This window comes from Trachypithecus francoisi, unplaced genomic scaffold (assembly GCF_009764315.1).
Source record: "Trachypithecus francoisi isolate TF-2019V2 unplaced genomic scaffold, Tfra_2.0 Lachesis_group9, whole genome shotgun sequence".
In the NCBI taxonomy this organism is placed as follows: Eukaryota; Metazoa; Chordata; class Mammalia; order Primates; family Cercopithecidae; genus Trachypithecus; species Trachypithecus francoisi.
The window spans coordinates 50,654,336-50,667,511 of NW_022681474.1; the positions used below are offsets into that span (position 1 = coordinate 50,654,336).

Consider the following 13,176-nt stretch of genomic DNA (forward strand, 5'->3'; position numbering starts at 1 on the left):
TCTCAGAGCTCTGAGCCCAGAGCCCAGACCAGAGGCCAGAGCGGGGCCACTCCACTGCTCACCACACCTCTGGGCACTCAGATGAAAAGGCAGAAGAAGGCCCACGACCCCAGGCCAGGAACAGAGCCACAGTAGTACCTCAAGTCTCCACCCTGTCTCCACCCTGGACTGAGCAGGAGGAGTGCCATGGGGGACAGAGAGCAAGGAGACAGCCTTCCAGGCCAGGCCAGGACCCAGTTTACAGGGGCACTATAAACTGCCATGGGTGGGCTGGGCCCAGAGCTCCAGGCAGCAAGGCCTGTGTCTCAGCCCTGACCTGGGGATTGCTAGCACCCAGACAGGACCCAGAGACCAAGAGGTGTCGTGTACCTTGGCAGGATCCTAAGAGGATGGAAAACATTTTGGCCAGGACACAACAAGAACGAATGCCTCCTGAACATACTATGTGCCAGCACCCATGCCCTCAATGCAAGAATGAGCCCCAAGGCACTAAGCACCCCTCTCTCGGGACCATGGTGGACTGTCGCTCACCACAGCCTCCCTCCTGCCAGCAGTACATCCTCTCTAGATCCACCACCACAACCCCAAGGCAGCCCCATTTCGCAGAGGTTGAGACTGAGGGTCAGAGAAGGAAAGTGATCTGTTCAAGAACACACAGCTAATCAGTCAGATTTGGGAACTGAACCCATACCTGCCTGACCCCTTTCCACCAAACAGAGCAAGGTAGGCCTGCCCTATGGCCAGGTCCTATGGAGGCAGGGGCAGGCCAGTGGGATTCTGGCCACTTCATGCACTCAGAGCAGACAAGGCCACAGCAAGATGGAAATACCATGCCGTGACAGTCCACAGGTTCCCAGAGTCCCAGCCCACATGGACGGCTCTGAGCAGCCTCCATATGAGCCATGTTGTCAACACTAACCTCCTTCCCTGCTCTCCTGAGGCACCCAGAATGGCTGGGGCTCAACTCCAAGCTGCACATCTCCACCACCCTAAGTGGGCCAAGGGAACCTGCTCACACTGCCCAGCCCAGGGCAGGAAGTGAGAGGAGGACAAGTCTCCACCATAGACCACTCAAGCTAGTAAGATCACAGCCACCTCCACCTCTTCACCCAGTCACTGCCCTGTGCTCACCCTGGGCTGGGCTATTTTAGTGCATTTCCTCAACTGATCCTCTCAGCTGTCCTCTGTTCCATTTTACAGTCATGGAAACCGAGGTTGCCCACCCAGAGTCAGAAAGCACAGCAGGGGTGGGAGCCCCAGTCTGTGTGAGGGACAGCCACTACACTCCCACCCCCTCAGCTCCTGGACACTACACGGATGCTCCGGCGGACGCATGGGGAAGGGCCAGGCTGAGCACAGTGGGGAACCGGGGCAGGTCAGGTGGAGATGCAGTCGCAGAGCACAGCTGCCTCACCTAGGGTCTGTCGAGGGACGAGTGTGAGGGAAAACTGGAAAGATGGGGCCATTAGGGCCACATGTCCCACACCTGGGTGGAGGAGGAGGGGCAGCCTGGGCTCAGGACCACCCTAGGCCCCCAGCTAACACCCTCCACCTCACCCACTGGTAACCTACGCTGCCCATAGCTTGGACCTAGAAACAGAAGGGGCCATCTCATCCCCTCCGGACCACCCTGCCCGTACCGCAGGCCCAGAAAGAGGAACTCTGGGTTCTCCTTTCTTCAACCGTGGCCATCCGCCAGGAAACTGGCTGTTTACGGGCTGGGAGGAAGGGCTCAGAGAGTCTAGCTGAGATGTTGGACACAGACCCAGCTGCCTTCCTGGGCCCAATGCCTGTCAGAGAGGGCAGCACCCCAGAGAAAGGGGCTGTCACAAGCCAGCAATGGCAGAGAGATATGTGGTCTCTGCCCCAGCCCACTGCCATTAGGAGAAGAAGCCTGTTGCTTCGCAGGGCAGCAGGGGCAAGGCGTGGGAGTCTATATCAGGCACAGGGCCACAGGGCCACAGGGCTGAAGCCATGGAAAGTGCAGACTTGCCAAGTCCAGCTGCGGGGACAGGGGGAGGTCATGGGTGCTGGTCCTGTCGGTGGCTGGGCCAAGAACCCAATCTTTACCTCATGACTAGCTCAACGCTCCTGAGAACTGGGATTGTCCAGGTGCTAATTTACAGAGCACAAGATTGGCAGACATGGAGAAAAGCAGAGGTGCAACCCCAGCCTGGGTCGGGGACCCTGGCTTCCTGACTTCCCAGCAAAAGAAAGGGCTGCCCAGAGGTCTGCAGAGGAGGGACAAGTCGCTGAGTACACAATGGGGAATCGACGGGAGCCACGGATTCCACCCAACTCAGCATCCAATACCTAAAATTGCTTTTGCTTTTTGTTTGTTGCTATTGTTTTAATGAATCGCCAAGGAAATAGGAAGGCTGTTTCGACATGAATGGGAAATAGGCATTTCTGTTGCTCACCAGTTGTTTCCAGTTCTCTCTGCTTCCAGGCACATAGTAGGGCTGTGCTTCCTGGATCCCTTGTGACTGGCTGCGGCCATATGGCTGGTTGTGGCCAATGAGTCATAAGCAGAAGTGATGTGGGCACATCCAGGCTGAGCCCCTCAGAGCTCTCTTTCCCTCTGGCACAGCAACTGGCAACAACCAAGTGAAGTGACCGTGACGGGTCAAGCTCCCCACTGACCAGCAACGGACACACAGCAAGAGCAGGAAATACTGTGTCATGCAAGCTGCTGGGACTTTTGGATTGTTCGTTACTGTAGCATAACTTAGTCTCCCCTGACTCATATAATGGGAAACACAGAGCAAAACCAAAGGGTGGAGACCCACAGGCACGGCCATGGGTAACCAAGTGTAAAAAGAATCACATGCAGGGATGGAATGGGTTAGAAATGATCTGGGAAGAGGCAGGGCAGATGGGATGCTCTGAGTTGTTAGGCGACAGCATTTCCTGGGCAGTAGAAGGCTCAGTGAAGAGGGAAGACAGCTGCTGTGAGGACAAAGCTAGAGGATTTCAACCTGGCAGCTACAAGAATTGGGAAAGAGTGTCTGTCTGCCATTACAAGAGGTGACTATGAGTGCTGAGGGACAGCCTTAGCTGGCCCCCAAGAGAAACCTGGAGAAATGGCCCCAGCAGGAAAATTGTCAAAGTAATCATGTCCTAGACCTAGAAACAGAAGGGGCCATCTCATCCCTTCCAGGCCACCCTGCCCACACCTCAGGTCCAGAAGGGGGAACTCTGGGTTCTTCTTTCTCAACTGTGGCCATTGGCCAGGAAACTGACTGTTTACCGGCTGGGAGGAAGGGCTCAGACAGCCTAGCTGAGATGTTGGACACAGACCCAGCTGCCTTCCTGGGCCCAATGCCTGTCAGAGAGGGGAGCACCCCAGAGAAAGGGGCTATCACAGGCCAGCCCAGGACTAGGAACAGCAGCAGCTCAGAGGCAGTATGATCTGTGGACTCTCCCACACGCCTGGCATGAGGTATCCATCTGCTCATTGCCAGTTAAGTCCAACCTCCCAATCTAGAGAGCCGAGCCATGGCAATAAGGAATGAAGGGAACCTCTTGAACCCAAAATTTGAGGAAGTGGGTGGTGCCGGAGTGTAGTCTATAAAATGAGAAAGTGTGTGTGTCCCCATGCATGTGTGCATGTGTGTGTGCTCTTGAGTACATGTGGATGTGTGTGTGCCAGAGTATATGCATGCATGTGTGTGGGTGTTGCACATGCATGTGTGTGCACCTGCACAGGAGTGACTCCAGAATGAAGGAGAATGATGCCTATGAGTTCAGCACCCTGACACCGTGAGTTCAGCACAGGTTTGTGGGAAATCCGGAGAGGGGACCCAATGCCTAACTCCAGACTATCAATGCCTGCAGTCTCATCCACAGCTGTTATCACTGGCAGTAGCCCTTGAGGGGTCCAGGAACAACAGCTCTCTGTGGGACCTCGGGCAGCAAAGCAAGATTGACTTCAATGAGGGCCCTCCCTTGGGCTGTAGGTAGGCATGGGCATAGATGGTGAGGTTCTGAAAAACAACCTGCCCAGGCAGAAAAGAAGCCCTGGGTCCAAGCGGCAGCACCAACTTACAGTCTGACTATTCAAACAGCAGTTTCCTCCAGGAACCTCCTTATGCACAAGCAGCAGCCAAGCCCAGGAAAAGAAGCTGGCATGTCATTGGAGAACACAGGTAAGTCTGTGGAGGCCCCACAGGCTTACACTGCGATGCTTCCAGAGTGAGCTTTGTAGAAATGGAAAGGAAACATAGCCATCTATCCCAAGTGACTGTAGCAAGCCCAGCGAAGACAAGAGGATGCCCCCCAGTAAGCAAGAGTGCAGTCAAGCATGCAAAAGATTATCAGGGTGGAAGGAAAGTGGAGGTGGACAGTGCACATTGGCTACATTGGGCAAAGACAGGTGTGCCAACATGGTAGTAGAATAATGGCCCATATAGATGTCTACATCCTAATCCCCGTATCTGTGAATATACTAGGCTACATGGCACAGGTTGCCGACAGCATTAAGCTTGCAAACCAGCTATCCTTAAAATAGGGAGGGCTGGATGCGGTGGCTCACGCCTGTAATCCCAGCATTTTGGGAGGCTGAGACGGGCGGATCACAAGGTCAGGAGATTGAGACCACCCTGGCTAACACAGTGAAACCCCATCTCTACTAAAAATACAGAAAATTAGCCAGGCGTGGTGGCGGGCACCTGTAGTCCCAGCTACTTGGGAGGCTGAGGCAGGAGAATAGTGTGAACCCGGGAGGCGGAGCTTGCAGTGAACTGAGATCGCACCACTGCACTCCAGCCTGGGCGACAGAGCGAGACTCTGTCTCAAAAAATAATAATAATAAAAATAAGGAGATTATCTGGGATCATCCAGGTGGGCCCAATATAACCACAAAGGTCTTTGAAAGAGGGAGCCAAGTGGAAAAGGGGGGAAGAAGAGTCAGAGAAGGAGGCGTGATGACAGAAGCCAGGTCAGCATGAGAGGATGTGAGAAGGCCTTGACCCACCATTGCTGGCCTTGAAAATGGAGGAAAGGGCCAGGGGCTGAGGAACCCAGCAGCCTTCGGAAGCTAGAGAAGGCCAGGAAACAATTCTCTCCTCCAGCCTCCAGAAGGACCCAGATTTTAGCCCAGCAAGACCCATGTTAGGCTTCTGACCTGCAGAACTGCAAGAGAATAAATGTGTGTTGATCCAACCAACTAAATTTGGGGTATAATTTGTTTCAGCACCACAAGAAAACTAACACAGCTGAGAGGATGGGAATAAGGGGTCTATAGCATCTTTAGGAAGACATGGACATCACACTCAGACAGCCTCTGATAGTGTCTGGTGAGGCTGCCTGCAGGACTGCAAGGGCGTGGCCTCGATGGGACCTACAATTCTCTATAATTCTGAATGGAAGCCAAAGAAGATGCCAGAAGCCATCAGAGCTAGCAGAATGTCTAGATACCAGTGTGGCCAGTGAGGGGCAGGGTGACCACTTAGGAGGTAACGGGTATAAACTGAGCAAGGAGGAGGTAACGGATATAAACTGAGCAAGGCCTCCAGATGGGCACCAACAAGCTCTCTGTGTTTCATTTTTATTTTATTTCATTGTTTCATTCTGTGAACCACAAGCTATTCTTGGTAATTTTTATGTCTTCCTAGAACCCTTTTGTGCTTTTGATAACTAAAAGGAATATTGCCTCACTTGCATGCATTCCTTTTTTCTGCCTCTTCCCTAAACTGTTATCCCTCCACGCTGCGACAGGTATATCAACAGCATATCCAATAACTCACATCTTTTACTCACAGTAAAAAGTAATGCTGGGAAATGAGAAGACTCGTGCTCAGCCGGTTCTTTTATATAAATTATATGCATTTATATAACCTCCTACTTGAGCAGGCACTTTACGACAATCTGAAATTTTTTTTATTTAACAAATTAGGATCTCTTTTAGTATCTAGAAGACAAATTTTCACACTATTTGTTAATATGGACTTTGCCAGCTAAATCTAAGTTGTAACATTTTAGAGATTTAAATGTCCTTTCTGTGTTATTTGCTAACTTTCAATCCTTATCAAATGGATATTTTACTGTGTGATCCATTCTTTTCCATAAATTGACCAAATGTCCTAAAAGGCAGTGCTTGTAAGGAGCTTGTTAAAAGTCAGCCTGAAGAAATTGTTAAGTATAAATCTTAGGACCAACATATCCAGACCGAGTTTCTTGTTTTGTTCAGGAATATTTAATTCTGCATATCTCAGCATAAATAGTTCCTTTTTTTAAAAAAAAAAAAGTTTTGAACATTGAGAAATGTATGCAGTTACCAAAAGTAATGTTTACAAATAGTTCACAGTGATTTCAGAAAAGGCCAATGATGTTAAATGGGGAGAAAAAACAGGATATAAAACTGAACAGAATGGGAGCTCTCAAAATTTATCAAATACAGTGGTGGGGGAAAGACTAGAAGGAAACAACACTAGTGCTATTCAGAGCAATTTTGTTCTGCTTCTTGATGCCTTCCTGTACCTTCCACATTTTACATAATAAGCACACATTGCCCTTTTTCTTTTTTATATATTTGTATTAATACATGCTCACTGCAGCAATGCATTTTCTTTTATAATCAGGGAAAAAAAGTAAGAGCTAAAAATGAAAAGGTCAGTTTGGGGCCTCTCTCAAGGAATTCACTAGCTTAAAAAAATGGTGTAGCTGAAAATATCAACAGCCTCAAGAGAAGCTGAGATGGATTCACAGTTGGGTCAAGGAATGGAAAGGGAATTACTGTTTACAGAACACCCACCTCAGGCCTTATGCAGATGATTTACACACGTCTCATCTCATTTAATCCTCACAATCCCATGAGGCAAATCCTATGATTATTCCCTTTGAACAGATCTGGAAACAGAAGCTCAGAGCAGGGCTCCAGGGTCACATGGCAAGTGAAGACAAGCAAGATGGGAACTGAAACTCTTTAGGCTCCACCAAGCTGTTATCGCTGCATGGCACTGCCTCTCAGACCAAAACAGCTACAGCACCACTCTACTGAGAGGTCACTGTGGGCTTGTCCAGTCAATGATGGAGATGGAGCCCCTATCTGCCTTTGCTCTCCATCCCTGACCACACCCCTACTCAAAGTCTTTTTCTTTCCTACTCAACCTGTATCGACAACCCATGTCCTGCTGCAATGAATGTCCAGGCCCAGCAGTGAGAGATAAGCCATTCATCAAGCAGGGATCAAGCCGGGTGATGGAAAAGCACCCCACAGAGTACAGCCAAGTAAGGACATCCAGAGCTGAGTACCTGCAGCAGAGCCCCAGGCAAGGGAAAAGGAGGCTGATGAGTACTGCTCTGCCCCTCCCAGAGGCCTTCCAGGGCTGTCTCCTCCCATCCCTTGTAGGCATCCAAGGGCTGTGCAAGGTCACAGGATAACAAAGGGTTTCAGTCCACCAGACTCATAAAACGAAAGTAAATGCCAGCTTTCACCAGCACAAACTCTCTGGGCAGTAGGCAGCCCAGCAACAATACCTGGCCAGTGTCTCTCTCCTTCGACAACTGTCAACCACCAGAATCTAACTCCCTACTTCCAGACATGCAGAAACACTCACTCTCACACCCCACAGAGACCGTGACAGCCTGCCATCCTTGGAGCCTGAGACATTTTTCCAGTTATACAAACAGAGAAACCGAGACCCAGAAAAGGCCCCTGGGTAGAACATTTGTCCCCAGGACAAAGTTGCTTTGAAGAGCTTACAGGTTGAATCGCCCATAGCTCTGTTTTGTGTGGCTTGTGCTGTGTTGTTTACATTGTTTTATTAGTTGATGACAGCTTTAAATCAAATTTTATATTAAGGTCCAGATTTGGGGTTCCTCTTAAAAAAATAAATCAGCACGTCTACAACAGTAGGATTTTCACTCCCAACCGCAAAATCTGTTAAAGCTGTGTGACAGCTTCTCCTTTTAATGGAGATGACCTCTTCAGGCCCTGTACTCCAGGTGCCACAGGAACCAGCTGCCCGGTTCATCCTTGTGTGTTACCTGCATGAGGTGGCAACCTTGTGCAAGAGCACCATGTTTAGTCCCTGGGGAACTGCTGATGGGAGTGAACGGGCATTATTCAGGGGCAAAATGAATGCGCTTGGATACTCAACACTGCAGAGGGGAGTCAACAGAGGTGTGTCGCCAGACATGGAACACAGGCAGGGTCTCCACCACACTGGGAGCTCCTGGGTCCAGGAAATATGTGCTTCCAAACTGTGGTTTCGGCTCCCAAGCACAAAGAATGAATGTCAACAGAGATGGGGTGTGTGGAGCCAGTGTCAAGGGAACAGGAGGCAATGTGGAAGTTGTAGCTTGTCACCCCAGGTCCCCACCCCAGTTAGGGTTCCTTCCACTAAGAAGGCCCTGCCCTCCTCTGGCTGGAGCCCACCCCAAGAACCTGCAACGAGCTGTGGTAAGGGCACACGGAAAAGAAGTCCAGAACAGGGGGCGTCTGGAGACAGAGACTGCTGGTGGGGCACTAGACACCAAAGAAGGGCAGGAATTCCTCTTCCCTGTACCTCAACAGACATCTGACAATGGACATCTGTCACAGCTGGAAGCAGCAGCTCCCATAATAAGCAGTGTTAGCCTCACACACACACACACACACACACACACACCCGCCCAAAGAAAACACTTGGGACTCCCAGTTTGTAAAACCATCTCAAGAAATCCTTGGACCTTCAGTCCCCAGAACTAGTCCCCGGTCCCTGCCCCCAGAGCTGGCCCCTTTCCTTCCTCTGCTGCACCCAAGAATAGGAGACCCCCAGAATTCCTCCTTCCAGCACAACGACCTCCCCAACACCAGCTCTGACACCCCAGACCCAGACCAGAGCCATCATCGAGGTATCCTGTCCTTGCAGGCACCAGGGAGACTAGCAGCCCATGTGTACCATAGCAGCAAGAGGACTCTGGGCTCAAGGGGCTTGAGGAGAAAGCACCGGCCCAGAGCTCTTAGCCAGCCCACCTCTCACTACACCCACTGCCTTCTCTACACTGCCCTACCAGTTCCTCCAGCAAGGAATCCCTGCATCCTGCACCACTAACTGTGCCCTTCTATCCTCAGCACTGAGGGACACTGGCCTCAGAGTCCCCATGGTTGTGGTGAGCAAGGCAGAGGGAAGGAGAATGGACTTAAGCTGGGTAAGTGTCAGAGGTGGAGCCTTAGGCCTTAACCAGGAAGCTGGAGGCTTGGAGACAGAACTGGGGTTCCGGAGCTGAAAGTCAGGTTGAAAGGGAGGGACTAGGAGAGAGGAGGGAAAGCAGAGGGAGTTGCTGTCACGAACACCCTCGCCGCGCACCTGTGGCGCCTGCCGCGGGCCCGACTGGAGGCAATGGCCACGGACAAGGGCGGCCCCAGCGCAGGCTAGGATTTCCCCGCAGCCGGACTGGCCCAGCTCCGCTCCTTTCCTGGGCGAACAGCGCCCACCTCCGGCCCAGGCGGCGGCGCCTCCGCCCGCGGCGCCGACAGCGATAGAGAAACCCGCTCCTCCAAACCTGGTGGAGGAGCGCGGCAGAGAAGCGCCGGGCTGAGGCTCTGGGGGCCGTGGGGCGCGAAACACCGCACCTACCAGGTTATGCCCAGGAGAAGGAGACAGGGCGGGCTCCAGCCGCTGGGCACTCCTCACCTCGAAGTGAGGAAGACACCGGCCCACCGAGATCAGGGGAGGTGCGCCCGACACAGGTACCCGGCACGCAGACACGCCCACCCCCAAACACCGAGAAACAAAGACTGCCCCGAGCCACGCACGCCTGCGCAGCCAGCGCTGGGCGCACACCCGCGCCCACACAGCCCGAAAGGCCGCGCGCAACCCGCAAGAAGCCCGGCTCTCATTGCCGGCCCGAAGCGCTGAGCAGTCCTGGCGCCGCTGCCTAGGTGGGCCAGGGAAGGCGCGCCACCGCGTGTAGCACCGCGGCTGCCCAGGAGCAGAGGGGGACTCGCGCGGCCCAGTTCGTCCCAACCCCGCCGGTGCCCACTGCTGCGACGCCTCACAGACCGTGTCCCAGTGGGCCCTGGGCACAGCGGTCACTCACCTTCCTGCACAGCCTGGAACGGGTTGTTGGCCTCGATGACCTTGATGGAGTAGGTGATCTTCTCGCTCTGCAGGATGTCATCGTTGAGGCTCAGGTCGGATACCGCCAACTGGAACACCCTGTCGTCCTTGGCTGCGTTCTCCTCGAAGATGGCACCTGGAGGAGAGGAGGGATCAAGACCGGACCTGGACAAGAACCCTCTCCCCGCTTCCCTTGGCCCGAGGGTCAAGGCACTCGCAGACCGATGATTGCCAGGTGGTGGGAAGTCTGAGCTGGTATTTCAGCTTGGCAGGGTAGAATAAGGCTCTCCCATCTCCACCCGCACAGGAATATGCTCCCCTCCCCCCAGCAGCCCTCAGCGCACCCGTGCACACAGTTGACATGAGTTACACATGCACATCCCACATGCTGCCACCAGGTCGACCACACACGTGTCTCACAACCAAGGCACCACATGTCCTAGCCATGCCCCACACAAGGGACTAAGCCAAGCTGGGGTGGCCCCAGTCAGTGCCCAAATGCCTTCCATAAATCCCATCCCAGGAGCCAGGAAGTTCCCCAGGAGGGTGGTGTCCCCCACCCAAATCCCAGGACAGAATGATGACTCCTTTCTGCCATGCACGTCCCCTCCTGAGTGGAGCTGAGCGAAGCAGGCCTACAGTTGGCTCTCCTGCGCAGAGGGGTCTTCCTTAGGCAGGGGCCTCCGATGACCTGCAGCTTGAATGGCTGTGAGGCTGCCCGGCCTGGCGCCCTGAGCTCAGCCTCCTACTCTCCATCCTTCCCCACTTCCATTTCCTGTATGTCTGTCGAGGGGAGTGGGGGAAGGGGACTGTGTCCTAGGCGCTTCCACGTTCAGATCTAGCGGGGCTGGGGGTCCCAGAAGGACCTGTTCTTGAAGGGTTTTCTAGAACCGCGGACAGCTCCTCCAGTGCGCCCTCCGGCTGGCGCTTTGTGCGCCTAGCACAGCTTCCATGGACCCTGCGCTTCCAGCCGAGATGCGTCCGACCAGCTCGAGCCTAGTCCTGCAACCTGGGCAGCTCTGGAGTCAGCCACCCACACCCCACCTCATCAAGCCCCGAGGGTCCCTGAGGTCCAGGAGCTAGGCCCAGTGATCCCTCAAGCTGGGGGCTGGGTAGGAGGAGGGAGGCCCCGATTCCTCACTACACCCGGAGCCGGAGCCGCAACGCTGACCGCGAGACCCGCACCCCTCCAGGGCGGGAAGCAGGTTTGGTCACGGGCCGCTGCAGGGGAATCGTAGTTCTCTGAGCCCAGGCCACTCACCACCCCACTCCATGCCCCGGCCCCGCCTGTCCCGTTCTCCTCGCCTTCAACACCTCCCAACCCCCAGTTTCCCTGTGATCGCTGGTCTTTCCCAACTTCCGGAAAGACGACTGCGGAGGGACTCCCCCAAAGCGACCGCTGTCAGCCCCCCAACTCGGCCCAACTTCCCAAGGTTCCTCCCATGTTGCTCCCAACTCCCACCCACTGCCCCTCGGCGCGCCCCCTCCTCCTCTGCTCTCTCATCTTCTTTCCCGGTTCTCTCTCTCTATCCATCTCTTCCCGCTCAGCATCCCCCTACCCCGCGCTGCCCACGCTTCTTCCCTCGGCTCCCACCACCCAGACTGTCTGGGCCCCCAAGACTTGGACCACGCAAAACTCTGGGACTGTCCAGGATGGGGCTGCAGTCGCCACAACCAGATACACACGCACCCACACATACACCGAGGGCTACACAGACTCACCGGAGAAGCAGGCAGACACTGTGTCCACTCTAACAGGCTGACAGTCGTGCACGCACCAACACACGCTCAGATGGCCCCACACACACCAACGCCCTCTCGCAGTAACAGGGACACGGTGCCAGGCGCACACAGCGACACACGCTGACAACACGCACCCACACACATTCACACACGGTTCCGGTCCGGTCTCTTTGATCTTGCCCTGCCAACTTGGCGAGCCCCCCCGCAGTGCCTTCCCCTGCCCCCCGCTGCTCTGAGCTGCGCGGAAAGGACCTCCTGACCCGCCGACCGCCCCTCTAAGGGCGCGGGTCTCGACGCGCGTCCATCCCGCTGTTCTCCGAAGCCTCGGCCCTAAGTGTCGGCAGAGGCCGCGGGGCCCCGCGCGGAGATCCGAGCCCCGGGGAGCGGCTAGCAGCCAGCCGGAGCGCGGCGCGGCCCGTGCACAGCTCCTCCGCCGGGCGGCGCGGCGCGGCCCTTCGGGGGAGCACCGCCCGCCGAGCCCCTCGGCCCGGGGAACCGCCAAGTTTGGACGCCGCGCACCCCCTTCCCCGTTGGGGCCCCCGCCCATCCTCAGCCGGGCAGCCAGCCACGCTCACCGATGTGGATGATGGAGTCGGCCCGCACCGACACGCACTGGCATATCCAGGGGAGAAGCCACAGCGTCAGCGCTTCCATGTCCCCCGGGCGCGCGGCTCATCCGCCTGGGCCCGGGGCGAGGCCGAGGGCAGCGCGAAGCGGGGAGGCGCTGGTCCCGGTGCAGTCCCGGGCCGCTCCCCGGGAGAGCCGAGCCCGCCCGTGCGTCTTCCCCCGCGCGCCCGCCCCTGCGCCCTGCGCCCGCCCCAGCCCAGCCCAGCCCAGCCCAGCGCGGTCGGGCTCCAGCTCCCGCTCCGGTGGCGGCTGCGGCGGCGCTGGCAGCTTGAGCCCAGGCCGGCGCGGCGGGGGCGGCCCGCGGCGGTGGCAGCGGCGCTTCCCGCGGCTAGAGCGGCTTCGGGGGAGGCTGAGGCGGTGGCGGCGGCGGCCGGGCTGGCGTGGCGGCTCTGGGCTGGCTGTGTGTCTGAGCCCCGGTGAGGAGCGAACTGCGGAGGACGCCCCCTCCCCTCCCCCTCCCCTTGGGCTCCGCTCCCCCACCCCTCCCTGCCCGCCTCCCTCCCCTCCGCCCTTCTCTCTACCACGTGACTGCGGAGCCTCAGCCTCGCCGCTCGGCGCTCGCCCGCTCGCGGCTCGGAGGGGGCGCTGGGTGCTCCACGTTCCCGGCCCGGGGGACGCTCGGAGACCGGCACGGCGGCGGGGACCGGCCTGGGCTGCGGCGCGCCGAGCCGTGGCGGCCCGGGCCTCCTTCTCCGGTTCACCAGGGGCGGGAGAACGGAGGAGGGCCGGCCGCTAACTGCCCTCGAGGGGCTCCCGAAGC

General features: G+C 56.1%; 1 protein-coding gene across 2 annotated transcripts in view; it reads right to left on the reverse strand.

Annotated features, from left to right (window-relative positions):
* GRID1 (glutamate ionotropic receptor delta type subunit 1) overlaps positions 1 to 12,846 on the reverse strand; it is a 791,790-nt gene extending 778,944 nt beyond the window's left edge. Inside the window, exons 1-2 of one of the 2 annotated variants that reach the window (XM_033208974.1) lie at positions 12,365 to 12,846; positions 10,027 to 10,182 (exon numbers count right to left, since the gene is read on the reverse strand). In XM_033208974.1, coding sequence (XP_033064865.1) covers positions 10,027 to 10,182; positions 12,365 to 12,443 — 235 coding nt within the window. In that variant the 5' untranslated portion in view covers positions 12,444 to 12,846. The remainder of the gene's footprint in view (positions 1 to 10,026; positions 10,183 to 12,364) is intronic. The other variant, XM_033208975.1, reaches the window with a different exon arrangement.
* Between the last annotated feature and the right edge of the window lie 330 nt (positions 12,847 to 13,176).